This window comes from Myotis yumanensis, unplaced genomic scaffold (assembly GCF_028538775.1).
Source record: "Myotis yumanensis isolate MYYU_CA2020_CCGP unplaced genomic scaffold, mMyoYum1.0.hap1 SCAF_2, whole genome shotgun sequence".
NCBI lineage: Eukaryota > Metazoa > Chordata > Mammalia > Chiroptera > Vespertilionidae > Myotis > Myotis yumanensis.
Genome location: NW_027223753.1, coordinates 98,809,761 through 98,829,023, shown reverse-complemented (window position 1 = coordinate 98,829,023; position 19,263 = coordinate 98,809,761). Strand labels below are relative to the sequence as shown.

At 44.3% G+C, this 19,263-nt stretch overlaps 1 protein-coding gene across 3 annotated transcripts in view; it reads right to left on the bottom strand.

Moving 5' to 3' along the window:
- The window catches only part of EIF2AK3 (eukaryotic translation initiation factor 2 alpha kinase 3), a 105,230-nt gene that overhangs the window by 68,743 nt on the left and 17,224 nt on the right, over window positions 1–19,263 (bottom strand). For all 3 annotated transcript variants that reach the window (XM_070405843.1, XM_070405845.1, XM_070405844.1), the window contains exon 2: window positions 18,086–18,215. In XM_070405843.1, coding sequence (XP_070261944.1) covers window positions 18,086–18,215 — 130 coding nt within the window. The remainder of the gene's footprint in view (window positions 1–18,085; window positions 18,216–19,263) is intronic.

The window sequence follows — 19,263 nt, the reverse complement described above, 5'->3', positions numbered from 1 at the left end:
AGTAATTTTACAGTATTTTGATTTAATTTCTTGTGCCATTTCAAGATAAAACTTCAGGGAAACATGCATGTCTCAAAAAGTTGCGTTGAAATAACTCAATTCCCCGTAAACACTAATAAACTGCAATGTCCCCTGAGAATGAGTGATATGCTAGAATTCCACATTTATTAGCTAGAATGGTGATATGTTGGCCATTCTTTCACTCCACAATGTCTCCTGTACGGATGAGTGATATGCTAGAATTCCGATGTCCCCTGAGAGGGGACAGCGGAGTGCAAAGGTTTAATTCTAGCATGTCATAAATGCAAGAGTTTCATCAAAAGGTTGATGGAACTTGGGGGCTCAGCAAGGGCTGAATCACATATGTTATTGCCTGTTGGAAATAGCTAAGGGCATTTCCCCAAACCTGAAAAGGATGTATAAATGATTGCTTGCTGCCAGACAGCTGACGGCATTTCAATCTACATGTTATTGCCTCCAATTGACAATGGATTCTGTATACTAAACCCTGGTCTTTGATGTGTATATCTATCTACCTTGCCTTAGGACAGTGGTCGGCAAACTCATTAGTCAACAGAGCCAAATATCAACAGTACAAAGATTGAAATTTCTTTTGAGAGCCAAATTTTTTAAACTTAAACTGTATAGGTAGGTACATTGTTATTAACTTAATTAGGGTACTCCTAAACTGGCCTTTGCTAAAAACATCCTCAATCCCTGAGGTCGACACCTTCCAACTCTCCCAACCACACTCGTCTTGTATACTTGTTTCGTCTATCTCCTTTCGTTCATCCTCTCTATATTTCCAAACCATCTCAACATACCTTTCTCAATCCTCGACACTACATCTTCTTTCACTCCACAACGTTCCCTGTACGTGCACACCCGCACGTGGTATTTTGTGGAAGAGCCACACTCAAGGGGCCAAAGAACCGCATGTGGCTCGCGAGCCGTGGTTTGCCAACCATTGCCTTAGGACAAAATTGTGTTAATAAAAAGCAAGAGGTCCAGGAGACAGAACTTAGTTCCTTTAGCTAAGTCTTCTCTGGCCCCCCAAAATGCCTTCCAAAATTATGTTTTGTCTCTGGATTCTTGATTAATTTACACACAGCGCCTTCTCCAGATTCCTGAACCCTTCTAGATGCCGAGAAACACCCACCGGCATTATCTCACTTTTACTCCATCAGACAAATTTCTGAACCATTTTGAGTCTAATTTTCTGAAAAAATGGGAGTTAATAAGAATATTTTATAAGGATACTAGGGGCCCGGTGCACGAAATTCGTGCACGGGGAAGGAGGGGTCCCTCAGCCTGATCTGCACCCTCTCCAATCTGGGAGCCCTCAGGGGATGTCCTACTGACGGCTTAGACCTGCTCCCCATGGTCCTCTGCTCTCTGCGGACCTGCCTGCTTGAGGCCACCGTAGGCCTGGTGTCTGCTCTCTGTAGAGGACTGCCTGTCCTTCGCCGCTGGGGTCAGGGGCAAGCAGCGCCCTGCTGTCTTCTCTCTGTGGGGGCCCTGCAAGGGACTGCTTGCCCCTCGCTGCCACGGCCAGTGGCAAGCAGGGCCCTGCTGTCTGCTCACTTGCTGCAGGGGACATTCCCACCCCGTTCCTGGCCGCTTGGGTGTGCGCCAGCTTGGAGTGCCTGGGTCCTGGGGATGTTCCCACCCCAAAACCGGCCGCTTGGCACCTGCAAGGGTAGGCCCGGCATTCGGGACTTCGGCCGCTCTGGGCCTATGGACGGGCCTACAGGCTCAAAGCGGCCTGGCTCCAGAGGACGCCTGTCCCTGTGACAGGGCTGTGGCCAGTTTCCCCTCCTGCTCTCAGCCACTCCTGCTGGGTTTCCCCTCAGCTCCCGGGCGCTGTGGCGGGTTTCCCCTCAGCTCCCAGCCACTCCTGCTGGGTTTCCCCTCCCGCTCCTGGGCGCTGTGGCGGGTTTCCCCTCCCGCTCCCGGGCGCTGTGGCGGGTTTCCCCTCCCGCTCCCGGGCACTGTGGCGGGTTTCCCCTCCCGCTCCTGGGCGCTGTGGCCGGTTTCCCCTCCCGCTCCTGGGCGCTGTGGCGGGTTTCCCCTCCCGCTCCTGGGCGCTGTGGCCAGTTTCCCCTCCCGCTCCCGGGCACTGTGGCGGGTTTCCCCTCCCGCTCCCGGGCGCTGTGGCGGGTTTCTTCTCCCGCTCCCGGGTGCTGTGCCGGGTTTCCCCTCCCGCTCCCGGGCGCTGTGGCGGGTTTCCCCTCCCGCTCCCCGGCACTGTGGCGGGTTTCCCCTCCCGCTCCCGGGCGCTGTGGCGGGTTTCCCCTCAGCTCCCGGGCGCTGTGGCCGGTTTCCCCTCCCGCTCCCAAGCGCTGCCCATTCCCCTCCGAGCCACTGCCCCTCCTCCCAGCCGCTGTGGCTGGGCTTGCCCTCCCACTTCCCACCTCCCACCTCTGTAGCCTTGGGTCCGTTTCTGTCCTCGAGGCCTCTACTTAGCTCCCTTCTGTATCTCTTGGCCTCCATGTTGTCCTTAGTCTTCCCTCGCAACTGGTATATGCAAATTAACCGCCATTTTTAGCTTCTATAATTGAAACATTGTATCTTTTGGAGCTGTTGCTTCAGGAGCTCAGAGCCAGGCGGCAGCAGGCGGGGAACCTTGGCTTCCTCCGTCACTGGAGCAAGCAAGCCTTATGTTCCGCTTCAAGCTGCCTGGCTGCCGGCCGCCATCTTGGCTGACAGTTAATTTGCATAGGATATGCTGATTAGCCAATGGGAAGGGTAGCGGTCATACGCTAATTACCATGTTTCTCTTTTATTAGTGTAGATGTTAAGGATTAAATAAGAATGGTTTGCTATCACTCAGCAAACTATAAAGTGCTAATCAAGCAATAGTTGTTATGTCATTTAATAATCCAGGGCTGTTATCTTTTTTTAATATATTTTATTGTTTTTTTTACAGAGAGGAAGGGAGAGGGATAGAGAGCTAGAAACACCGATGAGAAACATCGATCAGCTGCCTCCTGCACACCCCCCACTGGGGATGTGCCTGCAACCAAGGTACATGCCCTTGACCGGAATCGAACCTGGGACCTTTTGGTCTGCAGGCCGACGCTCTACCACTGAACCAAATCAGTTAGGGCCAGGGCTGTTATTTTGAACCTCTAATGTACTTCATATATATACCATATATGTATATATATGTACATGATATATACACTGAGTGGCCAGATTATTATGACCACCTGACGTTTGTAGGCAAATTAGCTATAATTTCGTGCTGAAGTTGCTAGAGGGCCAGACCATTATAAATAGGGAAACAGGTTGTTTACCATGACAGTAGAAGTGATTTTTTTTCTGAAGATATGTGTAAACAACGCGATTTAACAGCCTTTGAACGTGGGATATACATATACAGTATATGTATACTTATTAAGAAAAAGTATTAAAACAAAAATATATAAATTCATCATGAGGCTTCTTTTATTTCCTATAAGAAAACTTCAGAAAATAACTATGGTTCCTTAACACCAAATTTCAAACATTTCAAAAGAAGCTTGTAGAATTCAAATAGCTGCTCCAAAAGTAAATTCAAGGTATAGAAAGCTTAACTATGCCATGTCGATTATTTCTTTCCGAACCCTGAATCCACAACATCCATTTAAAAACAAAAACTCAAAACTAAACAAAGATGAATTCAATGTAAGAATTCAATATATCAGGCCCTGGCAGGGTAGCTCATTTGGTTAGAGCATCGTCCCGATACGCCAAGATTGAGGGTTCAATTGCCAGTCAGGGCACATACAAGAATAAACCAGTGAATGCATAAATACATGGGACAACAAATGGATGATTCTAATCAATGTTTCTCTCTCTCTCTGTCTCAAATCAATTTAAAAAAATCAAATCTATCAAATTTTTACCAGTCTTTGATTTACCAGAAATCTCTATCAGCCCTAATATTCTCCTTTGATTATAATATAGATGTTCTGCCAGATCATAAAGTACTTTATCATAAAAATAAGCAACATGAAAGAAAATTAACAGGCATATTTCTGTATATTTCAATTCTTCAAAAATGATGTACAATGGATACAACATAAAATGGTAACTCTTAATAAATCAAAATGAGCAACTGACCAGACTACTAGATGCCAGAATTGACTATTTGTGAGTTTAAAAAAAGTTCCAACATTATTGTGTTGACAAAATACTTTTTTTATTTCCCTGAAAACGTTTAAATTACCATGATGGGTAGAGTAAGGGGGGTTTATCTGCTAAAAGAACAGTGTTCCTGGGAAATCATACCTCAAAGACTAAGGAAGATGATCTAATATAAGGGTTTATGAGAGCTTTTAGCAGATCTGAATATTAGCTGCAAGAAGTCACCCTGTGTGATATGCCTAAATGGAAATGTAAATTTGAAATAGAAGTAAATGGAGAAGAAAAAAACAAACTATTAAGTGATTTAGTATTTATTATCTTCAAAAATTGTTAATTAATGCCCAAGAGCAGTGAAATACCAAGTAAATAATTGTTTCATTCTTTCTTTCCTTAACCTATACTTAACCTACAAAACAAAATCCCCAAGGAAAATTACCAGACTAATTTCTTAGGCATACTTTTCACATTCAGATTTTAGAAACTATCTCTGCCTTTACTTATACTAATATACATTCATGAAGTACAAAAGTAATGTGCTTGAGAAGTCAATTTCTTAAAAAATTAGATCAAATCAATTTTTCACTTGGTTATAGCTTGAATAAATTGGTTTGGTTCACAGCATTGCTTTCAGCCACACTAAAGGATTAATAAAACAAAACTGAATCAAAGCAATGCTTCATTCCTATAATTAAAAGAAAAGCAATTAACTGAAACAATTATTTAAATATGGGCTTGCTACATGACTGACATTGACTTTTCACAATAAACCACCACATACATAACATAGCCAGGCTGAATATATGCTAGTTAATGTACAAATAAAAACTGTAAAATGACCTGGCATCTTTCAGTATAAGTTTGAGAATCATTCTTTTTAAAGATTTTTTTATTGATTTTTACAGAGAGACAAAGGGAGAGGGAGAGAGAGAAACATTAATATGAGAGCAGAAGATCAATCGGCTGTCTCCTGCACGCCCCTCCCAGAGACTGAGCCTGAAACCAGGCATGTGTGCTAACTGGGAATCAAACCAGTAATCTTTCAGTGCATGAGGCGATGCCCAACCAACTGAGCCACACTGGCCAGGGCATAAATTTGATAATCTTTAAAAACTTATTTTAATAAAGCAATACTCAAAAGGGTTTACTAAATGGACTCTTTTGTGAACCATGAATCAGTAACCATAAAAAGTGTGTTCTTTCCAAAGGCTCCCCCACCCTTAATGAATGCAGTCTGAGTGGGTGGGGAGGCTGGAGAGCTCCAGCTTCATGGTTATCTGTTTCTGCACCTGTCTGAAACAGAAACGCAGTGTCCCTTGGGGAGGAACAAGTCTAAAATAAAACAAACCCCCAAACTCTAACTATAGACTTAGAGTTGTTTGTTCTTTTTAAGAGGGGGGGAGGGGAGACAGGCAATTTAACAGAAAACTGAAACGAAAAACAAATATATCTCTAAATAAAGGAAAAGATAAAGATATTCATCTAAGGAAAAACTTGTTATATACACATAATTATAATATGCATTCTAAGTAAATATAAGAAAGATCTTTGTATTTATGAATGTGTTCCATGATATAGAGAAGTAAACAGTTCAAGGAGATTGTACCTACTTAGATTTGGTCAAGTGTGGTCCAAATGCCACCCAGAGACCTAAAGAAAAACTATGCTGATATGTTACAAACAAAATAAAATTTAAGGCCACAGCCAAATCTCCTAAATGCTTTTTGAAGGTTGAATCTACATATAAATTACCAGAGGAAAGATAATCAGGTTTCATCTCAGGTGGTCCTTCTGAAAATTAAAAACAAAATTCTTAGCTACTATCTAAAGTACTAGGCCTAGAAACTAGGGCACATCTGTAAATGCTAATAAGAGTACACCTTAGGTCAGCAATTTTCAACCTTTTCCTCTTAAGGCACACAAACTAATTACTAAAATCTGCAGCACACCAAAAATATATATATATTTGCCAATCTGACAGAAAAATAGATATAATTTTGATTTATTCACACCAGATGGCTATTGTTCTATTGGCTGTTGTCATTTTCCTATTTGACAATCTAAGAGAAAAAAGGTCAATGCTTCTAACTAAATAGTCAGGTATTCATGCTTAAAAAATTTTTGCGGCACACTGGTTAAAAATCACTGCCTTAGGTTCAGCATTTATTCTAATACACACACACACACACACACACACACACAGTTTTAGCTTGGTTTATACCAGTATTCTTTTGAGGAAGTTTGCAAATACCTACTTAAGAGGAAAAAATGGAAACTCAGATCTGTGTCCTAAGGCATCTCAAACTTCCTGCAGTACACAATTCATTCTAAATATAATGTAAAATACTTGTTTTTAATAGAATTGTCAATCTCTGTCATCCTCTGGGAACTCTTTATTAACATAAGCAAAATAACCTCTAAAGTAACATGATATACTATTTTCACATGCCCTTTGGATCAGAAAAGGTTATGGACAACAACAGAGTAGGCCATGAGGCAGTAAGATGTGCACCTAAGGGTAATTTCTAATGGATTTGTATGTACTTTGCTTTTTAAAGAATCCTAAATGTACTAAAAAGGGAAGTTCCAAAATCCCTCTAGATAATTTATTTGGGTGTTCCTGTATTTGATGACAGCTGATTCCTGAAGTTAGAAAAATCTTTAGAGAATTAGTCCAATCCTATAATTTTACAGATGAGGAAATTAAAGAATAATTTAGACAGGTCATAAGCCAGTTAGAGGAAGAATCGCACTGGAACTCAAGCTCCTGAGTTCTAGTCACTCCTGCCTAAAAAGTTCCTGCACTGCTTTGACTGTTAATTCTGCAAAAGTGCAAGCAATCCATAACCAATTCCTCTATCACTGAGGGCTGGAAACCATGCTGCAGGCTATAAAATTCTTCACCCTTCAGCTTCTCATTTAGTAACTGCACAGAGAATACATCTTCGAGTTTGATCAGTTTTATCTTCATACCACTCTTGAGGAACTGACATTCTAATACAAAAGTCTCCACATGAAGCCAAGGGTCTACTTATTGTCACCTGGGTAGCCCCTTTATATCCCCACACCAGTTCCTTCTGCCTGCTGCAACTAGCCCTCCTTCTTACACCACCCTTTCCTACCAAATGCTGGGCTTCAGAAAGACAAAGTCAACCCCTTAACCATTTCTCACAAAAATTTAGAGACCTTCCTAAAATATTTTATCAGATGCATTTAGAAAGTTATTACTCTATACATCCGAAGTAGCTTTTGATCCTCTCTTTGTGGTATTTTGTCCAACTTCTGAACACAACTTCTAGATGCTGAGCAGCACACACCTTGCTGAATAACAGATGACTCAAGTTCACAATACATTCCTCTCCTGTTAACATGTTCATAATATTACAAATTTTTTTATCATTTCTACTAGAGGCCCAATGCACAAAGATTCGTGCAAGAATGGGCCTTCCTTCCCCTGGCTGCTGGTACCACCTTCGCTCTGGCCGGAGACACCTTTCCGCCTTCCCTCCAGCCCAGAGCCGCCTTTCTGCCTTTGCTCCGGCCCAGAGCCACCTTTCCGCCTTTGCTCCGGCCCAGAGTCACCTTTCCGCCTTCCCACGTTGCCCAGAGGCCTGGAACAGCTGGGGCAGTGTGGAACGCCTGCTTCGTCACCCTGCCCCCAGGCCACTTGGTGCCTGCATGCATGCACGCTGCCCACAGCCCCGTCATCTTTGTCGGGTTAATTTGCATACTCACTCCTGATTGGCTTGGGGTGTTGTGAAGGTACGGTCAATTTTCATATTTGTCTATTATTAGTGTAGATTATATACTAGTTGGCAATTATTATAGTGTGGTCTGTGGACACTTTAAGAGATGCAGAGGTAAAATAGTTTTAATACGCTGTCATTTGCCTTTTCACTGTGGTGACATTTGTACAGAGTGAAAGCAATGGTGACTACTAGGTGTACCAGTTAATAATGCGGATTTTTTTCAATAGATGGAGTTACACATATATTGATATACATGCGATTTGATATGTATGCTATTTTGTTGTATTGACAAGCTTCAAAACTTCATATGTCAAATCTGCTGAAGGTGTTAACATCATAGATATTTTTACACTTAAAAATGTCGAATTTCGTGCCAAAAAAAGAGCATTTGCGGAAAGTTTTAATTCATTACTTTATTTTGAAGAAAAGTTCTGCTGAATACTTTGGGAAGCTTATGGTGAACATGCTCCATCTCAAGATACTTGTGAATGCTGGTTAAATACTTTAAAATGAAAGACAAAGACATCCAGGTCAACCGAAAAAGTTTGAAGACCAACTATCACAAGCATTATTGGATGAAGATGGGTGTGAAACTCAAAAACAACTTGCAGAAGATTAAATGTTGCTCAGCAAACAACTTCTGATCGTTTACAAGCAATGGGAAAGACTTTAAAGGAAGGAAAATGGGTGCCACATCAACTGAACGAAAGACAAATAGAAAACCGCAAAGTCATCAGTAAAATGTTGCTTCAAAAGCATGAAAGAAAGTCTTTTTTGCATCAAATTGTGACCGGCGATGAAAAGTGGTTTTATTTTGAGAATCCCATATGCACAAAATCATGAGTTGCTCCAGGTCAACATTGACTGCAAGGCCAAATCTCTTCGGAAAGAAGACAATGCTCTGTGTTTGGTGGAATCAGGAAGGTGTGGTATATTATGAGCTTCTAAAACCAGGTGAAACCGTTAATACTGATCACTACCGACAACAAATAATCAATTTGAACCACGCTTTGATCATGAAATGACCAGAATGTGCCAAAAGACACAGCAAAGTAATTTTGCTTCATGATGACGCACCATCACACACTTCAAAACCAGTTAAAGACACGTTAAAAGATCTTGCCTGGGAAGTATTAACCCACCCGCTGTATTCAGCAGACTGTGCTCCTTCAGATTACCACTTGTTCTGATCGATGGCACACACACTTTGAGCAGCACTTCAAAACATACGAAAAAGTGGAAAATTGGGTCTCTGAATGGTTTGACTCAAAACAAGGAAAGTTCTTTCTATTGGGACGGTATCCACAAATTACCTGAAAGATGGGGGAAATGTGTAACTAGTGATGGACATTACTTTAAATAAAGCACTTTTGATGTTTCTCTTGAAATTATCATGTTTTCTTTTATTACAAAATCTGCTATTATTACCCGGTACACCTAGTAAACTGCTGGCGCCCTGGCTTGATCCAGCACCAACTAGCAGTCCTGGTGTTCCATGCGCGCACAGCAAAAAAACGAAGACAAAAGACAGTTTAGCTCACAATGTTCTTACAAAGAAATAACAGTTAGCAATTTCATTAAATTGTAACCTGAACACACATTTCACTCTTCTGCTGACTAATGAGAAAGTGTGGGCCACACACTCAAGCAGATCTGAGGAAAGCATGGAGCTCCATTTTCACTTGGACATTGGAGAGAAAAGCTATGGTTATGAGACTGACTTTTCCCAGACATTTTCTCAAAAATAAAGTGAATGTCTCACTTCAAAACCATTTGTGATAAAATTCAAGTTTTAACAAAAACTAGAATTTTGGAAAACCTGTATCCACCAATGTGAGCGTGACAGCTTCCCAGTACTTAAAAGATTTTTTTGATGAGATCAGGGGTGAGAGTAATAAATCTGCTTTTTAAAATATTCTATGAGGAAATATTTCAATATTCAAAAGATCTTTGTAATTCCATCAATATTTTCCAAATGATGGTAGAAAACCATGCAAGAGGAAAAAGCAAGACAGACCAAAGGATGTTAATGCAACAGAGTACAAAATGAGATTCCATAGTGCAACTAACCTTTAAGAAACTTTCACTTATTTTTATATAGTATCAAAAAAATGACCAAAATCATCTGAAAAGGGTACTAAAAATACGCCTTCCTTTTCCAACTCCTACATCCTCCTATATAATAAAGAGTCAATATGCAAATTAACCCTCACACCCTCACAAGATGGCTTCCTACGACCAGGCCGGCAGGGGGGTTAGTGAGGGACAACCAAATGACTGAACAGCAGGCTGCGTGGGGCAACCAGGGCGGGGGGGGGGGGGGGGGGGAGCAGTTAAGAGCAACCAGGCTAGCAGCAAGGGGGCAGTTGGGGGCAACCTGGCCAGCAGCAGGGGGGCAGTTAGGGACAACCAGGCCAGCAGGGGGGGCAGTTAAGGGCGATCAGGCCGGAACACAGAGGCAGTGAGGGGCGATAAGGCCGGTGGGGGGGGGGGGCAGTTAGGGGCAACCAGGCAGGCAGGCAGGTGAGCAATTAGGAGCCAGCAGTCCAGGATTGGAAGAGGGATGTCCAACTGCGGATGTCCTATCCCAGGGATCGGGCCTAAACCAGCAGTCAGACATCCTCCAAGGGGTCCCATATTGGAGAGGATGCAGGCTGGGCTGAGGGGACCCACCCCCCGTGCACAAATTCATGCACCAGGCCTCTAGTGTATACACACATACACACACACACACACTCTCAGTGGTCAGATTATTATGACCACCTGATGATTGTAGGCAAATTAGCTATAATTTCACGCTGAAGTTGCTAGAGGGCCAGACCATTATCAATAGGGAGGCAGGTTGTTTACCATGACAGAAGTGATTTTTTTCTGAAGATATGGGTAAACAACACGATTTAACAGCCTTTGAATGTGGGATATATATATAAACTGAGTGGCCAGATTATTATGACCACCCCATCAGTGCTTCGTTGGGCCACCTTTTGCCTTCAATACTGTGGCAATTCTTCTTGACATTGACTCCACGAGATGTTGAAAGGTGATGCAAGGAATCTGACATCATGCCTGCTGAATAGCACTGTCCAGTTCTGTGAGATTGATGGTTGTGGAACCAGTTGCCTGATGGCTCTTTTAACTTCGTCCCACAAATGCTCAATTGGATTGAGATCTGGTGATTGTGGGGGCCACCTAAGCAAGGTAAAGTCTCCCTCATGCTCTTGAAACCACTCCTGCACAATATGAGCACCGTGGCATGGCGCATTGTCTTGTTGGAAGAAGCCATCTCCATTGGGATACGCCATCAACATGATAGGATGAACTTGATCAGCAACAATACTTAGGTATGTTGTGCTATTCAGACGTTGTTCCACACGAATTAAAGGGCCCAAATCATGCCAGGAAAACATGACCCAAACCATAACACTACCCCACCAGCTTGAAGGGTTGTACTCATGCATGTGGGGTGCATGCTTTCATGCTGTTTCTGCCAAATTCTCACTCTACCATCTGATGATGCTATTGGAAACGTGATTCATTGGACCAGATGACTTTTTTCCAATGCTCGACTGTCCAATCCTTGTGTTCCTATGCGAATTGGAGATGTTTTATCTTGGTAACTGCAGACAGCAAAGGTGTTTGAACAGGCCTTCGGCTTCCATATCCCATACAATGCAGTGTACAGCTAATTTGCCTACAAATGTCAGGTGGTCATAAAAACCTGGCCACTCAGTGTATATTTACTAGAGGCCCAGTGCCTGAAATTCATGCACAGGTAGGGTCTGGCCGGCCCCGCCCCTGATGGGAGGGGGGCCTCTCGGAGGTGGGGGTGGCTGGGGGGAGGGGCCGTGGGTGATTGGCCACAATCCCCATCCCCTGGCCGAACTTCCAGTCAAACTCCTGGTAGAGGGGACAATTTGCATATTAGCCTTTTAATATATAGGATGTGTCTGGATTTTCTTCCTCATATAGTGCCGGGAGCCGATCCATCCTTGCTGCTTGACACAGTCGCTGCAGAGAAGAAACATCTGCACAGCATATGTTTCAAGGGACCTGGCGTATATGGCATACTGTTCTTAATATGTTTGCTCCCTTTAGCACTATGTGTTTTAACCAAAGTCACCTCTCCGAGAAAGGTTGTTTTCCCAGGTAGGGATTTTTCCCTGAAGTTAAGGAGGGGATAAAACCTCTTAACTAAGTGCCAGGCGGGTAGTTAATCACTTTAACTACAAACAATCACCCTTAAGCTACATAATCTTTACTCCCTGGAATGGAGATAAGAAACGCCCTAACCTTTGCAATAGAAATTGACAGGATTAAAATCAACTGGTATAAATACAGATGTAACAAGACAACAAGACAGAGAACCTAGAGAGAGAACCAAGAGACAGGACTTGGCTGGAGATCCTAGAGAGAACCTAGAGACAGAAGAACCTAGAGACAGAAACTAGAGACAGAACCTAGAGACAGGACTTGGCTGGAGATCCTAGACAGAACCTAGACACAGAACCTAGAGAGAGAACCTAGGGAGAGAACATGGCAAAAGATCCTGGACAGAACCTGGCTACAGAACTTGGCTGGAGAACCTAGACAGAACCTGGATCGAACCTGGCAAGCGAACCTGGCTGGAGAACCAGAACCTGGCTACAGAACTTGGTTGGAGATCCTGACCAGAACTTGGCTGGAGATCCTGGGCAGAACTTCGCTGGAGGTCCTGACCAGAACTTCGTTGGAGATCCTAACCAGAACTTCGCTGGAGATCCTGACCAGAACTTGGCTGGAGTTCCTGGCTTGAGATCCTGGAGGGAGAACCTCGCTATGCTGATCAACTGAACGCTGACCCCGTGCCATTCCTTCTTCGCCGACTCCGTCCACACCTTTGGGGACCCCTGGACCTGCTCGGGTTGGACCCCAGCAATATAGTTCAACCAAAACAACAATGCAACACAGTAAATGCAGAAGCAGACACAAAAATCCAATTTTCTTCTGCTAAACCAAAAATTAAACTGATTTGCAAAAATGTAAAACAAAGCACCACTTTTTTCATTAAATTTTTTGTATTGGAAAATATAGTTTTTTTCATAAAAATATGCTGTTTATGCTGTCATACAATGGGCCCACAGTCTTTTTAATGAATTAATAAGTAAGTCTTTTTAAAATTTATGTTTTAATTTTTAAGATGGTTTAAGTATAGACAGATATAATCTGGGGGATGAAAAGCTCTTTGGACCTCTCGATGATTTCTAAGAATGTAAAGGGAAACCATAAAGTTTGAGATCCGCTGTACAAGATGAACAGCCTAAGCTTATGCAAGGAGGTACAGACAAGACAGGGAAAAGGCTCCAGAGCAGGCAGAATGGGATGCAGTTGGGTAAGCCTACGTTCAATCCCAGTTTCATCACCTAATCTGTTTGCGACTCCAAGCAATTAATTTCTCCACACTCCTGTTTCCTCTTCTACAAAATGAGACCCACAACACCCACCTCAGGAAAATCCCTGTAAGGATCACACTACTGAACCTGTACAGTACATCAGGTTATATTATACTGCTGGAACAACGCTGTTGTCATCAACATGTCTATACAGTAAACACAGTCTCAAGAAATGCTTCCACAAACTCAGGGCACCAGTAAAATGTAGTAAACCCATCATGCTATCACAAATGGTTAAATAACTTTAGATTTTCTTTTTTCTTTTCTGTGAGGTAGAAAGTTTAAGTCTCGACAATACAAAGAGGTCTTGGGATTCTTCTCCTGCATGTAAGGTAGCCAGTGAGCCTTTTGCTAAAATATTCACTGCTAGGATTAGTGAAGAGACATGGTATGCCTGTGCATTGGGGAAATGAATACAACATGATTATAGTAATCAGTCATTAGCGAATGTTGTAATTCTAGTTATTAATAATTATGTATAACAGGATATTGTAAAAATTAAGTTATATTGGCTGGGCCACAAATATATCCGTTGTGGGCCACATGCAGCCCACAGGCCGGGAGTTTGACATGCTTGTCTTACACCATACACAAAAATAAACTCAAAATAGATTAAAGACTTAAATGTAAGCCCTAAAATCACAAAACTCCTAGAATAAAACATAGGTAATAAACTACTTGAAATTGGGGAAACAAAAGTAAGAATAGACAAATGGGACTTCATCAAACTAAAAAGCTTTCTGCAGAGCCAAGAAAATGATCAACATAACAAAAAGACAACCTAGTGAATGGGAGAATATATTTTCAAATACTACAGGGTGTCCCAAAAAATGTATATATACTTTAATAGCTGATAGACCAATTTTTTAAATGAGATGTATTTAATTATTCAAAGTGTGTGTATACATTTTTTGGGACATCCTATATATCCAATAAGGGGGTGATATCCAAAATATATAAGAAACTCATACAATTCAATAAAAAATACACAATTTGATCAAAAAGTAGGCAGGAGACATGAAGAGACATTTCTACAAAGAAGACATACACAGGGTCAACAGGTATATGAAAAGATGCCCAACATCACTAATCATCATAAAATGCAAATCAAAACCATAGTGAGATATCATGTCACACTTGTCAAAATGGTTATTACATTGCCCTAGACCAGTGGTCGGCAAACTCATTAGTCAACAGAGCCAAATATCAACAGTACAACGATTGAAATTTCTTTTGAGAGCCAAATTTTTTAAACTTAAACTATATAGGTAGGTACATTGTTATTAACTTAATTAGGGTACTCCTAAGGCTTAGGAAGAGCCACACTCAAGGGGCCAAAGAGCCGCATGTGGCTTGCGAGCCGCAGTTTGCCAACCACGGGCCTAGGTGGTCCTTGTGCCCTCGCGAGCGATGTCATCACAAGATGGCCGTCACAAGGTAGCCATGTGCACAGCAGAAGTGGGGCCAGGAAGCAGCTCTGTGTGGTGAGGCCTAGGGGTCCCATGGCTCCACATGGCGTGGAGGAGGCCGGTCCCAGCGTCTCCACTGCCTTGTGCGGAGGAGGCAGGTCATAGCAGGGGAGGGCAGTTGTGGGCAATCGGGCCAGCAGGGGAGGGCAGTTGGGAATGATCAGGCTGGCAGGCAGAAGCGGTTAGGGGCAAGCAGGCAGGCGAGCAGTTAGGAGCCAGTGGTCCTGGATTGTGAGAGGGATGTCCAACTGACGGTTTAGGCCTGATCTTGATTGGGCCTAAACCAGCAGTCGGACATCCCCTGAGGGGTCCCAGATTGGATAGGGTGCAGGCCAGGCTAAGGGACACCCCTCCCATGCACAAATTTTGTGCACCAGGCCTCTAGTTTTAAATAATTTAAACAGGAGAATAAAGCTCCAGAAAAGAGAGACTAATCCATCAGAGTCAAGACTAAACATGAGAAAATACTTGCCTCATTTATGCATTCCCCTAACCTCCTCAAGGCAGGCAATGTCCTAAATTTCATGATGAGGACACTAACACTCTGAGGGGCTAAGCCACCTACCCAAGTCTTAGAGTCACGTGGCAGAGTAGTTCTGGAAGCAGGTCTCTTTTTGCAAATAACCAAATTTGTCTAAAATTACATTCCAAGAAAATTTCAGATGAATTATGCTTACAATAAGGATGCACACTGGAGGGAAAATGTACAGAATCACTTATGAGGTTTTGCAGTATGTACAGGGTGAGGCAAAAGTAGGTTTACAGTTGTTCAGATAGAAAATAATGCAATAATCTTCTACACTAATAAAAGAGAAACATGGTAATTAGCGTACGACTGCTACCCTTCCCATTGGCTAATCAGCATATCCTTATGCAAATTAACTGTCAGCCAAGATGGCGGCTGGCAGCCATGCACTGAAGCGAACAGGGAGGCTTGCTTGCTCCAGTGACGGCGAACTCCAACGTTCCCCGCCTGCCGCTGCCGGCCTCTCAGCTGCAACTCTAAGCAACTATGTACTATGTTGCAAATAAGAAGCTAAACAAAACCCCAGAAACCAGCTTTCATTCAGCCGGGCTTCAGCCAGCCGGACCGCAACATTGTATCGATGTTTTCAGCAGCGAGGCCTCAGAGCTAAAGCTGTCCCAGAATAATAAAAAAAAAAAGAAAAAAAGGAGTGGTTGGGAGCTTCAGTCATCCACTTCCGGAAAACAGCCCTCAGCCCCTCACCCAGACTGGCCAGGCACCCCAGTGGGGACCCCCACCCTGATCCAGGACACCCTTCAGGGCAAACCAGCCCGCCCCCACCCATGCACCAGGCCTCTATCCTATATAGTAAAAGGGTAATATGCCTCCCAGCACCGGGATCAGCGGAGCAGCGAGGCTCCTGGCACTGGGATCAGCGTGACAGGGGGCAGTGCCCAAACCCCCTGATCAGCCCTGCTCTGTGCCTGATAGGGGGGAGCTCCCCAATCCCCTGATCGCCCTGTGGCTCTGTGTGTGACAGGGGGCGGGGCCACAACCTCCCTATCTCCCCTGCTCTGTTCGTGACAGGGGAAGGCGCCCCAACCCCCTGATCAGACCTGCTCTGTGCCTGATAGGGGGGAGCTCCCCAATCCCCTGATCGCCGTGTGGCTCTGTGTATGACAGGGGGTGGGGCCAAAACCTCCCTATCTGCCCTGCTCTGTTCGTGACAGGGTGCGGAGCCCCAACCCCCTGATCAGCTCTGATCTGTGCCTGATAGGGGGGAGTTCCCCAATCCCCTGATTGCCCTGCGGCTCTGTGTTTGACAGGGTGTGGCGCCCCAACCCCCTGATCGGCCCTGCTCTGTGTGTGACAGGGTAGAGCCATAACCTCTCCATCGGCCCTGCCCTGAGTGTGACAGTGGCGGCGCCCCAACCCCCTGATCGGCCCTGCTCTGTGGGTGATAGAGGGTGGTGGCCCAACCCCCCTCCATGGGCCTTGCTCTGTGTGTGACAGGATAGAGCCATAACCTCCCCATTGGCCCTTCCCTGAGTGTGACAGGGTGCAGCGCCCCAACCCCTTGATCCGCCCTGCTCTGTGTGTGACAGGGGGCGGTGCCCCAGCTCCCCTATCGGCCCTACTCTGTGAGTGACAGGGGGGAGCTCCTCAACCCCCTGATCTGCCCTGCTCTGTGCGTGACAGGGGGGAGTTCCCCAACCCCCTGATCGACCCTGCTCTGTGTGTGACAGGGTATGGAGCCCCAACCCCCCTGATGGGCCCTGCTATGTGAGTGACAGGGGGCAGCGCCCCAACCCCCTGATCGGCCCTGCTCTGTGCGTGACAGGGGGTGGCGCCACAACCTCCCCATTGACCCTGCCTTGAGTGTGACAGGGGGCAGTGCCCCAACCCCCCAATCGGCCCTACCCTGAGCGTGACTGAGGGTGGCATCGCAACCTCCCGATCCGCCCTGCTCTGTGCATGACAGGGGGCGGCGCCCCAACTCCCCAATCGGCCCTGCTCTGAGCCTGACCAGGGGCTGCACCTAGGGATTGGGCGTGCCCTCTGCCACCTGGGAGCAGGCCTAAGCCAGCAGGTCGTTATCTCCCAAGGGGTCCCAAACTGCGAGAGGGCACAGGCCGGGCTGGGGGACCCCCCTTCCCCGCCCCCCCCCCCGCAAGTGCACAAATTTTTGTGCACCGGTCCTCTAGTTAATAAATAATAGTACAAGAATAAACTCTGGCCCTGGCCAATGTGTCTAAGTGGTTAGAGCGTCAGCCCATGCACTGAAGGGTCTTGGGTTCGATTCCCAGTCAAGGGCACCCACCTGGACTGCAGGTTCAATCTCCTGATGAGGGCACACGTGAGAGGCAACCAATCAATATACACCGATGTTTAAAAAAAAAGAAGAAGAAACTGTTTTGCATACTTACAACTGTAAACCTACTTTTGTTCCACCCTAGTATTTCTAACTATTAAAGCACAGTTAAGTTACTTATATTTATTTTATTATTTAGGGACTATGTGAGAATAACAAATGAGCATGTTCCAGCTCAAATAATGAGCTATACTGATATAGCAGATAGTATCCTTAGTTATTCATTTATATGACTAATTCATTTAATGTCCAAAACAACCCTAAGAAGTAGGTGATCAATATCATCTACCTCATTACAACAGGGGAACTGAGGAACAAAAAAGTAATTGCCCCAAGGGGACATAGTAAGAGGCATACAGGCCTCACACCTAAGCAATGGGGCCCTGAGCCCCAATTCTAAAAGCAAATAAATAGTATTAATATCAGCAATTGCTCATTACAACTGAGTGTTTCTGTTAAATGAAAATTCTTACCTCTGGTTTGCTAAGGCTGGATGAAACCAAGGAGCCAGATCCCACGTCCAAATCCCATTGCTTTTTACCATGATTCTCTGGATCCAAGGCAGCAATTCGCCCATCTAAAGTGCTGATAATCACTAATGATCTGTAAGTTTAAAAATTAATGGGAAAAAGTTTAAAAGATATCTAAGATATTGAGCCCCTACTCCACACACTTGAAAGAAAACCAGCCCCTCCCAGGCTTCTACTTGCAGGAGAGAAGCAAGGCCTACCTCCTCATATCACTTACTGTTCTGCCACTACTATCTGCCTTTAGCCTCCAAGACAATTGCACTGTGTCCTTTATCTGTTTACATCACTTATGAAAAGTCTCAAACTACTAGGGAACCCCTCATTCCCACACTGTAATCCCCATATGAAACTCAACATTCTCAGCTCTGTTCTCTTCTATTTTCCCCAATCCTGAAGTCTTCCCTGAATGCTCACTTTCCTTCTTGCTCTAATGAAATCTGGCTTTCCCTGAGAACACTGCTTTGGAAGCAATAACTGTTTTCTCCACACCCTTGACCGCTGCATGTAGTGATAGGGTAGGTGTATTCCTTGTACCTTGCCACCGTCCCCAGACTACTTTCTTTCTCTCCTCTCTAAAAATCCTCAGGATCAGACTATTCCAACTATTACCCCACTAGCAATTGTTTACTGACCCTCAGGTCACTAGCCCCATTCCATGAGGATTTTAGGTCCTGGTTTACTGTCACTATTAACAAATTCTTTCAGTTTCATGATCTGTCTACCTTGCTTCAGTCACTTCCAAGTTCAGACCCTTGTCCTTATCATTGCCAAACACAACTTCCTGTCCCAATGAAATTTCGAGCATCCCATCCCGAGCCAACAACCCCTTTCCAGCTCACCTCCTACTTTCCTGACTCCTATAAACCACTGACCGCACCAAACCTACAAACCATATTGATCCTATTACCTACCTTCGCTACCATTATGCTTTCACTTCTTTCTTATCCAGTTGAAATTCCACAGTCCTTCATTTTAAGCACTTCCTTTCTTACACCTTCAACCACTATTCCTCTCTTGCATGTCACACCTGACTGGCAGAACTCCAACCCTCATAAAATTTAACTTTTTGCCTTTTTTTCATTCTTGCATCTGTGCAGTTGGATGTGGCTAAAGAAACACAT